Source organism: Nicrophorus vespilloides, unplaced genomic scaffold (genome assembly GCF_001412225.1).
Source record: "Nicrophorus vespilloides isolate i.1.1-1 unplaced genomic scaffold, Nicve_v1.0, whole genome shotgun sequence".
NCBI classification, from domain to species: Eukaryota; Metazoa; Arthropoda; class Insecta; order Coleoptera; family Silphidae; genus Nicrophorus; species Nicrophorus vespilloides.
The window spans coordinates 57,579-71,888 of NW_017096295.1; the positions used below are offsets into that span (position 1 = coordinate 57,579).

Here is a 14,310-nt window from a genome sequence, read left to right on the forward strand (position 1 = left end):
CTGTCCACTAATGCAGATCGATGAGATTTATGTGAATAGCCGTAAAAGCAGCGTCGGATTATCTAAGATTTGAAGCTGCTGTAACATCGACAGCGACGCCGATAATCGCGTAAAATTACAAGTAACGATCAATTAAAATCGGTCCCATATAAAAATCTACCAGAGAAGCAATAACGATTTATAAAAATAAATGAAAAAAAAATGTTTTTTACGTTGTTTCGATTCTCGTGGATCAAGAATTTTTGTAGGTAGAAAAACGTTTATTTTCTGGGATCCATATCAATTAGGACAAATGAATGTTGCAGTAAATTAAGGTTGATGCGACCGCACCATTACTGAAATGTCCATTTTATTTTCTCCAAGTTATTGCACGAAATCATGTTGCTACATAGTCTTATAACTAGCTTTCAAAATAACTCTTTGTAATATATTCATTTAATCTTAATATATTTTCATTAATTCGTCAACAGATTTAGTATTAGTAAATATTTATTAACATCACTTACCCTCTTTTTACACATTCGATGAATTACATGAGATTATTAAAAAAATATATGTTATATCGTAATGTACTTACATGCGTTAGTTTGATCAACCACATCAAATAGTTGTTAATAATTAATATAAAGTTTTGTTTGTGGGATGTAATTAATGATAATGGTGAGATTAAATTGCGTTTAGGTATATGTTGTATCGACATTTATTAGTTCAATTAATTAATTACCATACTATAATATACTCCAAATGAAGGGGATTCCCGTGTAAAAACACTCAGTCGATGGACGACGATCAAAGGAGCTCGTTGCGAAAAATATAAAATAATAACAACAAAACAAAATAAAATAAAAAAATAATAAATGAAAAGTTAATGGAAAGAGTACATTATGAATATTTACTATACATAAAATCTGTCAGACAATCACCTAAATATATAGACAAATCATAATATTTATAATTATAATAATAGTCCGCATAGTAGAGACTAATATATATACAAATATAAGTTCTAGAATTCTGGATTACACATTTAAATACATATGCATGAATTTGAATGGGTGATCTGGTTCATTCAAACGCGTTCTAAATGGTAAAACGATTACGGTCATATTGGTTGTTATATATATTTATATATAATTATACTAATATAGTGTAGTTGAGTTCGGTAAGTGTGTGTGTGGATAGGATTTGTAGGGAGGTAGCTGCTGGGTTTTTCTTTTTTTTTTTTAATATACTTGTTTGAGTTGCAGAAGAAGAACTGTAAAGTTGGTATTATTAGGGATGGTGAGGGTGTAGGTATAAGATTGGTGGGATTGTGGAATCAATTAGAGACAACAGATGTCGTATCGTCGGATCCACCTGCAGGTCTTACGTCGGTGTGTGTTTGGCTGGCGGCCGCCGTGGCCGTCGTCAGCGAGGTCTGCGCCCCGAATGACTCGACGGCCGCCGGCACAGTCTGACTCGAATGTGTGGAGGTGATGGGCTGCGCCGATGTTCCCACTGTGGACGTCGGTGGTGTCGTCGAGGTCGAGGTGGCCACCTGGTTCACGTTGTTCGAGGTTTGCGTTGTGGCTGAAGTCCAGAACTGGATGAGCCTATGGGCGAATGGATGGCCTCCGCGGTTATGCGTGTTCCTCAACAAGAACTGATGCACCTGGGCCTGATGTATGATCACCGGCAACTCGTAATGATGGAAGAAATACACCATAGAATGCTGAAACATACAAAAAAAACACACGCACATACATCAGCATCATTACAATGTATCTAAACCACAAAAAAAAATACCGTTCAAACAACATCAACTCCGCTCAAGTCAAAACATTAAATATTCACGTGTGGCCACGTTCACCTTTCCTACACTTTGCTCGTATTTTACCTTTAATCACAGCTGCCGTCGCCTATCGAGCATCAAAATACTAAATATACCTCCAGTTTATAGTACTCAACAACGGATTATCAACAAATTAACTTATAATGCACTAAAAAAATTCTTGTATCAGCAAAACCAACGACACAAACTGTCAACAACAAAAAACGACTTTGACAACAAACGCTCAAAACAAAACACCCCATAACTAGATTAACTAATCCAAACATTAAATATGTATTTATCATCAAAAATCATCCTATGCATTATAACATAAATGTAGTCTTATAGGACAAATATCAAATATTTGTTAATATTAGTTCGAGTACCGATGTGCATTTGGTACACTTAAGAGTAGTTCGTAAAATTAGAAAAAACTTTGCTTATTAGAAGCGTTGTGTAACACACCAGTAAATTAATTTTCTAAATCAAGGTGAAATTGCTCGAATTTGGACTGACGTATGTGCATTTGGCGTTTAAAATAATTAAGTATTGAAACAATTGTTTGTTTTGAGCGACAAGGATGGAAGTGCGAGAGGGTTGGCCAATTGCAGGTGATGTGAGAATACGTCGATGTTGGGGGGTTGTAAGAGCTACGCCGAATTGAATTTGCGCCCGGCGATTGCCAATATCGCCGTTTAAAACGTGACAATATCATACAGTTGTCAGATCCAGAGATTCGCAAATAACAAAGTGCCGGTCGTCCTGATGTTTCGAGGAAGCTACAAAAAAAAAATGTAACCGTCTCCCATCCCCCCAAATCCATAACGCAGTACCAAACCAACCCCCATCCCTCCGAACATCTGCACAACAACCTCGCAGAAAATGGAAACGTCAGGATTTATAAACAATTTGTATTTAAATAGACACCGCTGCTCTCACACACACCTAAAGAATATAGCACGTGCATGTTCTCTTATTTCCTTCTCTTCGTACCTACGTATTGCCAACGATACAAGTTTCGTAACCCAGCGCATCCACCCCATTGCCTCCTGTCAATATTATTCTTTCGGACGTAAAACTCTATGACGAATTTGTTGTATGCTAATTCTTGATGCACCCGGAGGGTATATTAATGTAATATAAATACGGGCGTTCCTTGTCGTCCTCATACTCATCCCCGTGCTACGCATCCTCGCAAAGAAAATTTAGTTATGCGAAAATGGCAGGAAGGAGGAAAAAAGACGTCCCGACGTATTATTGAATCCCGATGGCGATGGAAAGGCGCGTCCTGAATCCTGAACGGATGTCGAAACTATTAAGAAATGGGGAATCAATGCACTCCGCGTCCCTTGTCGCGCGACTGTCTATTCGGCGAGGCTTTTAATGACGACGCGAACGTCGACCGTAGTCGTTTTGCATTCATAAATTATGCATGAACGAAACAAGCGAAGAAAGACGGAGACAGAAAAACAATTAGACTAAAAAAGAATCTAACTAACCGACTTCAGACTTACTCATCGTAACACCCCACTTACATTCATTTGATAACGGAGGCAATCAAAATCCCGACGTTCGAAATCTCGACAATCAAAATCCCGACATTCGATATCCCGACAGTGTCTTTTATTATTATTATTATTTATACAATAACATAATATTTTAGAATATAATTTAGAATATTTCTTAATTTTAAGTTTTATTAAGTCAATGAAAACAAATACAATAATAAATATATTTTGTTATTAATAGTTAATAACAACAATTAATAATCTAATTGCATTTCAGATTATTTCAAATTGTCAAGGTCTATTATGAATAATACAACGAAATCAAATACAATAATAATAATTTATTGTTATTAACAATCTTATTATATAAGTTAACGAAAATATATACATTAATAGTAGACCTAGGTCTTTCTGTCCGGGAATTTATTTTAAATATATTTAATTTATTATTAATGGTATACTATATTTTTTGAGTATCCGGCGCCGACTTGTATTTTTATTTTTATTAAAAAAAGTAAACAAAACTCTTTAAAAATGAATTTATAATAATTGATAATGATAATGATTGAATTATTATAATTAATAATGATAATAGAGAAAAAAAAAACATGCTATGTCTCCTAGTCCTATATGTCTTATTATATAACAAAAAACAAAGAAACCTCCACAAAGCGTAAACAGTCCCATTGATAAGTACGAATAAATTTTTGAAAAATTAATTTAAAAATGAGTGTTATTACTTACTACGTGATTAAAATAAGAACATCAATATTCTATTGTTTAGAGTATATATAACCTGTGATTTATCGAAACCGTGTTTTTATAATTACGCTAAATTAAAACTAAGTATTAGGCTAGTCAAGATTTGTAAACATGGATATTTGCGAAATAATTTCGTCACAAAAAGGATATGATAAGATTTGTGCGCGTGGATACTTAATGGTGAAGGAGAGATAAAAGAAAAACAACGATATGCAAGGGCAGAGTGACCACAATACTTCTGAATGGACTACATTATTTTCGTAAATTTGTCGATCACAACCATGCACCTCAAGCAAGTTCTGCCAAAGTTACCCAAATTATTGGTGAAATAAAAAGACAAGCAGTAGATACAACCATGTCAAATTATACAAAATGTTCAAGCAAATCCAAATCACCAAACTATTCTACCCCGTATGCCAGCAAGAAACTCTCTTCGTCAAATAATTCAAAGAAAATGCGCGGCCACTAGAGCTACAATTATTAGATGATATAAACATACACGACAATCTGAAACGTACATTAAATGGAAATTAGTTTTCAGTAAGGGATTCTTCTGTCGGAGAAGGAAGAATACAACACTTATCGCAATCAGTTTACTGGATAATGGATGGCACTTTTAAAACCGTACCAACAATTTTCTATCAACTGTACACTATACATGCCCCAGTTGGCAATGAAAATTCCAGAATTTTGCCTTTAGTATATGCGCTAATGACACATAAAACGGAAGGAATGTATAGAAGATTATTTGAGAGTAATTATGTGTTGGGTATAATAAGGAGACAAATTAATGGGATACCCGTTTTCGATTCAGTGGAACAGGGAATTCCACGTACACAAAATATCGCATTTACCAACAATTCAGAAAAACACAAAACGAAGCAAAAAGGTATCCTAATAACAACTTTTTAATAAAACAATTAGCTTTAAGGAGAGACGTTCGTACAAGAAGGTTGCCAGTTCGAAACTCGGACAAAATAAAAAAAAATGATTAAAGTCCTTATACCTAATTCATGTCGCTCTGAAAGGCGCGCAACAGATTGCAATCATAAAATCTAGAAAACACACTCATGGAAAGAGAGAGAGAGAGAGAGAGTTTTGGGCAAATAAAGGTTTTTCAGTTTTGCAATTTTAATGAGTTGTGAGGATGATAGTAGTTTATGATTTTCGTTGCGGCAAAGTTTTTCCTCTGGTATTAAAGTGAAAGGAGGGAGGAGCATGTGGATGAGGAAGGAAGTGAAGGGAATGGCCCGACTGCTCCCATGGGAGTGATGTTCCCGGTCAGCAGACCGCGACGACGGTCTCATATTTATTTGCCAGTTTAATTTCTTCCGCATGTCACGGCTTCAGACACTACGTTCCATATTTTTCTAAGCCCATTTCTTTCTCTGTTTCTCTTACTTTTTCCATCCTCCTACTTTGTGCACTGATTCTTCAGGATTTGTCCTAGATTGCTATTCCTCCTCTTCGCTCCGTTTGGTAGACGTCCTCATCCTCCTCCACCTCAACTCCACCCCCCCTAACCCTACCGACTTCAACTGCTCTTCTTATGCGTAGACCATCTCAGCTTTTCAACATTCTCAAACTGCCATTCGCATTGCAGATTCCACAATAAATTTCATCCGTTTTAATGTTTATCAAAAGAACACAACTGGGTCGCCTTCAAAAGACCACGTTACTTTTTCTTATTCTTCCATTTCATCCTATCAAATTCCACTTCCCTTCATAACAACAACAAACGTATTCAGATCCAATAACATAATTCGACGATTTCAGATTTAATTAAGTAAATTTAGATAACTTAACAACCGCAAATGTAAATCACAGCTTGAGTAAATCACAAATATTTTTAATAAATTAACAATTACAAATATAACTAATGTTATGAAAACATACAAAAAATATTATCGTTCATCAATTAGTAGGTATTTTACGAATAACACTTTCTTTCTTGTGAAATGATCAATATTGATGTTGAAAGTAGGCCAAATCATCGTACATGTATCGTAATAAATTCGTCACCCTCTGGTAAAGAAAACTCAAATATTCACCGAGAGCAAATAATGCGTGAGCAAAAGTAAATGTTCATTATTTTAGAGTTTATATTTCTAATATTTGCCAATCCCCCTCCCCCACTACCGACGGAGCAAAGTATAAAAAATGAACAGCGGAAAAGGTATGGAACATAACAAAAGAAGAGAGCATCACGCGCAGTTTGCTGGAGTGTAAAAAGGCCGCTTTTCCAGAATGAGAAAATTACGTAAAAACCAGGATACGAAATATTGAGTAGGCTAATATCATTTTAGTATGAAACAATACGCAATAAAGGGCAAAGACTAATAGGTTTACATAAGCATAAACTATCCGATAACAAACAAAAATTAAAGAAACAATCAATTGATCAATCGAAAACAGAGAAAATATTATTATAGTAATATTTTGGGCAGTTTTAATTGTTGGTAATACAACCACTTTATTATTAATTATTGATATACATATGCTAATAAGTACTGTACTGTGTATCAAGTACAGTCTTATGGAAAGTTCCCACGACAAGCTTATAGGTACTTGCAATACCTGTAGAGGGCAATAAAACCTTTTTGGAGAAACTCTGGTTTCTCATATTCTGCTAATTTTAAGGACCCATCTATGTCACTGTCTTAAAAGGAGGATTATGTAATAGTCGGACAGCCAACTATAAAAACTATGCAACCAACAATTAACCTCCCCAAAACAATTGTAAGATTTATCACCTTTTAGACCTTATCGGCAGCGGGAGACATAAAAACCCCCGTTGGCGCGTATGGCGTACATCCCACATAGCAAATTAGCCCCTACCCTTAGATTTTTTCTGTATTCAGTACGTCTTCTTACATATAAGACGACACTTATGTTATTTTAAATTAGTCCTTGTTAGCCCGAGACTCATGTGAGTCCTAGTAATAGTTCTAGTATAATCTACTATTGAACAGCAACATATTCTTGTAGCAACTGGAAGCTAGATTAAGAATCTCCATCACCATTAAATAAATACTATTATTACGCTGACTTTAATCTAGACTCTTCCATAAAACCCAATAGGACTCCACATCGACAATACTACAAATTATTCCACAGTGTCCAAAAATATTCCATCCCGGGACACGACAACATTAAAAAAAATGTAGTAGGGCTAAGATATAGTCAATAATTTGTAGAGATATGAAGTGTAGCCGAGGGCGGAAAAAGTGATGAAAGCTGAAAACGAAGGGTGGCGCTGAAAACAACAAAAACAGTAAAAAAAAATCAATTTGAGATCACTTATCGAAGAGGGCGGCGGCGTTCAAGAGGAAAATAAACATACCCCTATTCTCGTGGAATATGAATAATGAGACGGATAAACATCCGCACTCCAGTTGAGGAAGTGTCGTTTACAGGGACCGAGTGTAGTCGACAAAGGACACGCTCACCTCCTAAATTATGCAACCTCCCGAGGATCTATGAATCAGAGAACAGGAAGAGAGAAGCAGGAATTACATTCCGACGCCACCTCCTCCTGCTATTCCATGCACAATATAATGCGCATCGACTTGGGAATTAACGTAATTGCCAATTACACTAATATTTCAACACAAATATTGCATTAAATATTAATTGCGCAGTTAAAATACTCTCTCTGATCCCTCGGAACAAGAAAAAGAAGCCCAAAAAATGTGTATGTGATAACAAAAACAATATATTATTACATCAACCGGATGATGAACTACGATGCTTTCATGTTAAGCTCTCCGCCCAAACGTGCAATTAAATTTTGAAGAGAAAAACATCTCCTTGTATCTGCAGGTAGAGGACTACATCAAACATTCGGGATTACTTTTTTTTTGTAAACGTTTGCATTTTTCATGCGACGCTTCCTTTGAATCTGAAATTAGCTCAAAAAAAAAACATAACCATGATTGAAATCATGGTCATGCATTTACACGAATCAATACCCTATTATTTCCACATCATTCCGTTGCGAAATAATGAATTGCCACTAGAGACAATAAAAACAAGAGTAGACTTAATCCGGGAACACTCAGTAAAATTGCAAATACCCAATTAAAACGGATCATTGAATATACACGTTTTGTTTTGATTTTATGACTATGCTACTACATTAATTATGAAATTGATAATTAAATATAAAAAAATTAAAAAAATCTTACCTGGATGAAGAGCCAAGAAGTCATCAAAGCCAAGCTGCTATACTGTCCATTAAAACGGTAATGGTAAGCGTAAAATGAGAAGTGGTACAAGTAGAAGAATCTGCAAAGAAAAGAAAAGTTTATATCAGAACTAGAGGGTCAATTTCATAAAATATAAATAAATATTCAAGTACTTTGTTATTTTGTGCAAAATTGTAATGTCTTATATTGAAAAAAAAAACATTTTTAGCTTGATAGTAGAATCTGTATCAATGTTCTAAGCTTTAGAAATTATATTAAATAAGCATTTATAATGTAATGGTTTTGCATATTTTTTTATTTATGGAAGACCTAAACAAAATTTCACGAGTTTGTAGAAATTGACTATGTGTTAGTAAATTTAATATTGATTAGAAGATTAGTTTCGAAACAATAGGTGGCTGTAATGTTTGGTTACGCAAGTGGCGCATAAATTGGACAAATCGATTGGCCTATCGACTATAATGACGGCTCTCGTCAAAATATAATGACCATCGGCAATAAAATCGGCAGGTAAACACATTAATTATATTAATTTGTCCGCTGAATCAGACTGAATGACACGAGAGTTATGATGTTACACGTATCGAACTAGATTAGTTCAAACATTTGAGTGCTGTGGATCGAAATATACATATTAAATGTACGTCAAGAACAGACAAACAAACAAAATTAAATTATAAACTTCAACTTAAATGTAAATGTATGTTTGTGTGTTGTATGCCACGTGTGGTTTACCACAGTAGGAGCATCACGTGCGACTTCCACGTGGAATGCCTGCTTATGTATTGTATAGAAAGGAACTTCACTGAGCATTCGTATTGGAAAACTTATTACTATTAAATTACTTAACAAACGGTTAACAAAACAAAGAAGAAATTAACTTTCGAATGAACATGAAGGTTTCATCAATTCATTGATATATTTCTTTTAATTCAAGACAATCCAAGTAAAACAGCAATAGAAAGAAATATTTTGAAGTAAATAATAAAAATATCAAACGATGAAAAAAAAAGAAATCGATATATTAAAGAAAGCACAGATGCAGGAAATGTTTTGTTCGTGGAAAATATGCTTTGGTCGAGGGTCTCATATGCAGGATTAAAATGATTGTGCATAGAATTTCGAGAGGTCCTATTTTCATAAGCGTATAAAGGAAACCTCGGACCTTTAGATGCTTATGAAATCGCGTTTGAATAAATAAATAAATGGAAGATGCGAAAACATCAAAGCGAATATTTTTGTTTCGAGACGAAATGTGGTTGTATGTACGTACGTTCGTTCGTTCATACGTAGGTAGGTAGGTATGAATAGGTCCGACACGTGCAAAAGGATACACAGAAATACACACATATTCAAAAATCCACTTTCCTGCAACAAAAGCAGGAATTCGGATCCCTGCAGTGGTATTAACGTCGGAAAAGGAAAGAAGGAGAAGGCGTCCTCCACTACAAAGGATGGAAATACGTTTAGAGAATTGTTGTCCCCGAATTTCCGGATGCAACGTAGAGAAGAATGCGCCGGTCAGCATCCCCTAAGATATATCTATATCTCTCACACTCTCCACGTAGATGGGAGCAACTATTGTTGTGAAACTTGCACAGTGCATATCGCTGCATTCGCGACATCCGAACAGCAAGTAATATGCGAGATATGTATGAGATGATGAAACGTCCCGAATGGGAATGAAATGGGATGAGAGGTGGAGGTGAAAGTTCAACCGACCGGAAGGATCATTGTGTATACGCGATTTGCATCCATCTTCCTCATACTCATCCGCTCTCCCATCTTCCCGGTGTTACGCAAATCTTCAAGGTTCGATTTGTATCGTATGAGGAAAATTCCGCGCTTTGTAAATTCATCTTCCGCGCTCTCAATAATATCAAGTTTATTTTGGGAATGTCGTATTAATCAAATCTCTTGCGGAATCATAACTTCAGCCAATAGCAACGAATGAACGAAAAATTGCGATCTTTCGGATTTATTCATCTTCCACTACTTGGTTAGTTGGAGGGGTTGAAAATGTCATTAGTCATAAATCGGTGATAAATGATGAATTCCCTATGGTCTTTGATCATACAGAGATAAATAGATTAAATCATAAATCACGAAGGGATTTCCAAATGCTCTATTCATTATATTGGAATTAAAATAATCTATATTGAATAGACAATAAAGGTGATCACATTCTTAAGTATTCATTTCATGTTGCCTTTCTTGAGCTTCGTCTTTCTTTGATTTTTCTTTAAAGGTTTTCAGCGCGTTTTACCACAGAAGGTTTTTAGTATGAGGAAAGTACCGCGCGATTCAATTAGTAACAGTGCACTATAAAGTGATCCAGGTTAATTATTTCGAAGGAAAGACGTCCTTTTTGTTTTACTTTTCGGTGGGTAATTAGGGTGGCAGAGCGGAGAGTAATACCTGAGTTATGCTTTAGGACGAGCTTTAACGCGTCGACGGATAAAGATTAAATGTGCCATAGTAGGCTTATCCTCTGCGACGTATAATTGTAGATGGTTGTGCTTAGCTCTCTCCGTGTCTGAACCTCCCAACATGCTCGAGAAAATAATTGAACGAAAAACAAAGATTTTCATCTCTATCATTATGAGCATCCATAATCATCGAATGGCAAAACGAATTAGGGTTTATACATCTAATTCACCCGGCGCACCCACCAATTAAGACTAACAATCAATTTGAATGTGTGTATGAGTGAGTCACTGAATTTACTGTTACTACTACTACTGGATTTCCCCTTTGCGGATCATAATGCATGATCCCGTGGTGAACGAGGGACATTGGAGGTGGCTGTTTGTGTTTGTTATGAGAAAGCTAAAAGCGAAGCCGCCGCCGCCCCCCCTGGAGGCTGCAGCAACCCCCCGCATTTATCTTTATGCTGCATTACATAGCATTTCGATTACCAGACGCAGGGCTTTGCATTAAACAATGTTATAATCGATGCCGCCCCGCTATTAAAACAATTACGGTAAAAGCGGAACTAATAACATTTCATAATAAACAGATTTATAAATTGATGTACAGCTTTCGTTGCAATGCTTTAGTGTTCAATCTCTGATCTGATCGCATTAGTAAAAACTTCATTATTTCCTTCCAACGTGTCTGCTCGTTATTCCATTAAATTTACGTAATACGTAATAAAAGATTTATGTGATTTATGGCAGAAGTACACGTGCGTGATTAACCAAATAATGCAGTGTGCACTCACCATTAAATACATTACCGAAGTTACTAATTTGTTATTTCAACACATCAATAGTATTCAACTAAATTAATAATCTTGAAAATTGAGAAAAACTAAACACTAATTTCAAAACAAAAATACCGACTAATACTAATTTCCATTTCACTACAGGATTAAGCAAAATATAAATTCATGTGGTTAAATGTGCTCAGCACACCATTTACCAAGGCATTTATAAAGTGCGAATCTTTCTGTTTAAGATGCGATTATTTGATCTCGGCGTCTTATTATTGAACCTTTCATGAATGAACGTCTAATTAAACATTTTCCAAAGGCAAAGGTGAGGTGGTGAATGGTAGGAAACACTTCACAAGGTTGATGTTCGTCGTCCTTAAAGATTAAATCTGGATCACCGTTACTACACGGCACCGCACATAACAAAAGGTAAATCAAGCGCAAAGCTGGAACGAGAGCTTAGTTATCTCAGGAATTATGAATGCCTGAAATCTAATAATAAATTTAGCACGAAGTGTACAGAGCACAGAGCCCGTCTCCAACGAACATTATTTAACTGCATCTATCCGACTAAATCCAACCCTTCATCAATCGTCAGTTACTGTTTTTACTATTGAGCACAAAAGTAAGGGTAGAAGTAGGAGGGAATCGAGTTCATGGCTTATTAATTCTTGCAATGACAAGGTGGAAATCAATGCCGCTATTATTTGGACATATGGAATGGGCGTTGGATGCATTAATCTTCCTCACTTGGAGCCTCCAATCGAGACGACTCACTCCAAGAATTTGCAAGTCACGAATGCGATAAATATCATCCCCTGAATCAATTCTCAACGAAAGTTTCTTACTGTATACTAAAATAGTTCTATAACCGAATATAATAATCTAATTTTTAGTACACACTAACAATGATAGTGATAGTGACAATTCAAAAATGTCATTTGTAATTTAATAAATAAAGAACTATGTAAAATACATACAACAATTCAAATAATCATCGTTCTGTTTCTGTAGTTGATGCCATCAAATTCTTTAATATGAATTGCTTATTTTGATCAAATTTATTAATAATAATAGAAACATGGTATTTTTGTTTCGGTTATCGTGTCTAATACATATCCAATGGAAAGAGCTTCCACATAATAAATATTTTTTTTTTGTTTGTAGACATATGAAGTAGAATGAAGGTCTCGATCAGACGGAATAAAGCCTCTAGCCAATTTGTTTCATCTGCGGCAAGCGAGAGAGAGAGAGAGAGATAGATAAAAGAGGGCAGAGGAAAAGGGAAGGGAAATGGGGAAAATAGAAAAATGATGGCAAGAGGAAAACGGGACAATGGGGGATCGACCGGAAGCAGATCAAACGTGAAAAATAATTTGTAAAGAGATTACCCCAAAATCGACTATATACATAAATCCACCTGCCGCATGCAAATTGCATTATCAGAGACATTTTAATCCCGTCAAACAAAACAAACCGTGGGGGCTGTGGACGTACAACCGCCTCCTCTCCTCTTCGTACTCATCCTCGTCCGCTACCCATTTCACTGTCCGTCGTTCGCGTTTCGGTTTGTGCAATGCACACGTACAAACGTACATTGATATTGTTGTCCCATCGATCCAATCCTGCTCACGTGTGCAGCCCCGTACATGCAAAAACTTCTTCCGCAATTTAAAACTTGAGGTCGTAATGAGAATTGCGGTCGTCCGCTCTCCGAAGTTTTAATAGTATTTTGATCACCTGCAATTACATTCGATATTTTCCGTTTTTCAGAGGTATCGATGGTTAAAGGCGGACGGAAATGGAGAATAAAGTACACGAGGAAAAGAACGATGGCGTCTCTTCAGGAGAGGGGATAGTGGAGGTGGTAGAAGTAGGTAGATATACACGTCGCTTCAATTCCAAGAGCAATCTGGTCAAACGGACGTGACGGAGCCATCCCTTGTTTGTCCATAAACACTATAAACCTAGAGGATCATCCCCGGCCTAATGAAGTGTGTGCTGTTTATTCCATCGATGGGGTTACTGCTACAGCTCCGATCTGAATCTGATCGTTTTACAACCATCCGGGAACCACAAACGACGGCGATACCATCATCATCATCATCATCGACATGTTGTTTAACAGGAAGAAGGACCTTTCATCTCTCCTCCCACTCTTACACTATTGTTAATTAATTTCCAACCGGATTACCTTTGGCCCAAGTTAATTGAACGGTGTTTGGATTTTCCAATTTCCTGTCATTCGGTAAACTTTGCACAAATTTACTGCTGCAAACAGAGCGCTAATGCGACTCTTTTTTTTTTCATCATCGTTTTGGGGGTTGACACAACGCACACAAAATTCAGGCAACAGTCATGTCGTGAACCGTTAATCCGGCGGTAATGGAGAACGGTTTTGCAGCTCTTATTAATATGCGCGCATCCTGCAAATGCTGATCCTCGCACCATTACCCACCTCGACAATCACTTGACCAGCAGCACTCAACCATCCCTTAACACCGCTGACTCAATTATCCCAACACAACCAAACATATTTTCTTTTTAAACGCGAAACAATTCCTTACAAGTTAAGTGCAAATTTGGGCGAGAAGGTTATAGAAGTTATTTTCCATGTACATGTGTAAAAGCAAATATTATTCGAAAACACAACAACAAAATTGAATATTCAAAAAGGATTAATTCAATAACAGTCGTTGAAATATATGAAACATATAAAAAAAACTCCATCTGCAACATTACAAAGTTGTAATAACAAATGAAAAACATCCAATATTTAATCCCTTATAAAACAAAACACACACTAAC

At 36.1% G+C, this 14,310-nt stretch overlaps 1 protein-coding gene across 3 annotated transcripts in view; it reads right to left on the minus strand.

Moving 5' to 3' along the window:
• Positions 1-684: 684 nt before the first annotated feature.
• LOC108556558 (membralin) overlaps positions 685-14,310 on the minus strand; it is a 30,621-nt gene continuing 16,995 nt past the window's right edge. For all 3 annotated transcript variants that reach the window (XM_017912726.1, XM_017912724.1, XM_017912725.1), the window contains 2 exons: positions 8,268-8,367; positions 685-1,711 (listed from right to left, as the gene is read on the minus strand). In XM_017912726.1, the coding sequence (XP_017768215.1) occupies positions 1,319-1,711; positions 8,268-8,367 (493 nt within the window). In that variant the 3' untranslated portion in view covers positions 685-1,318. The remainder of the gene's footprint in view (positions 1,712-8,267; positions 8,368-14,310) is intronic.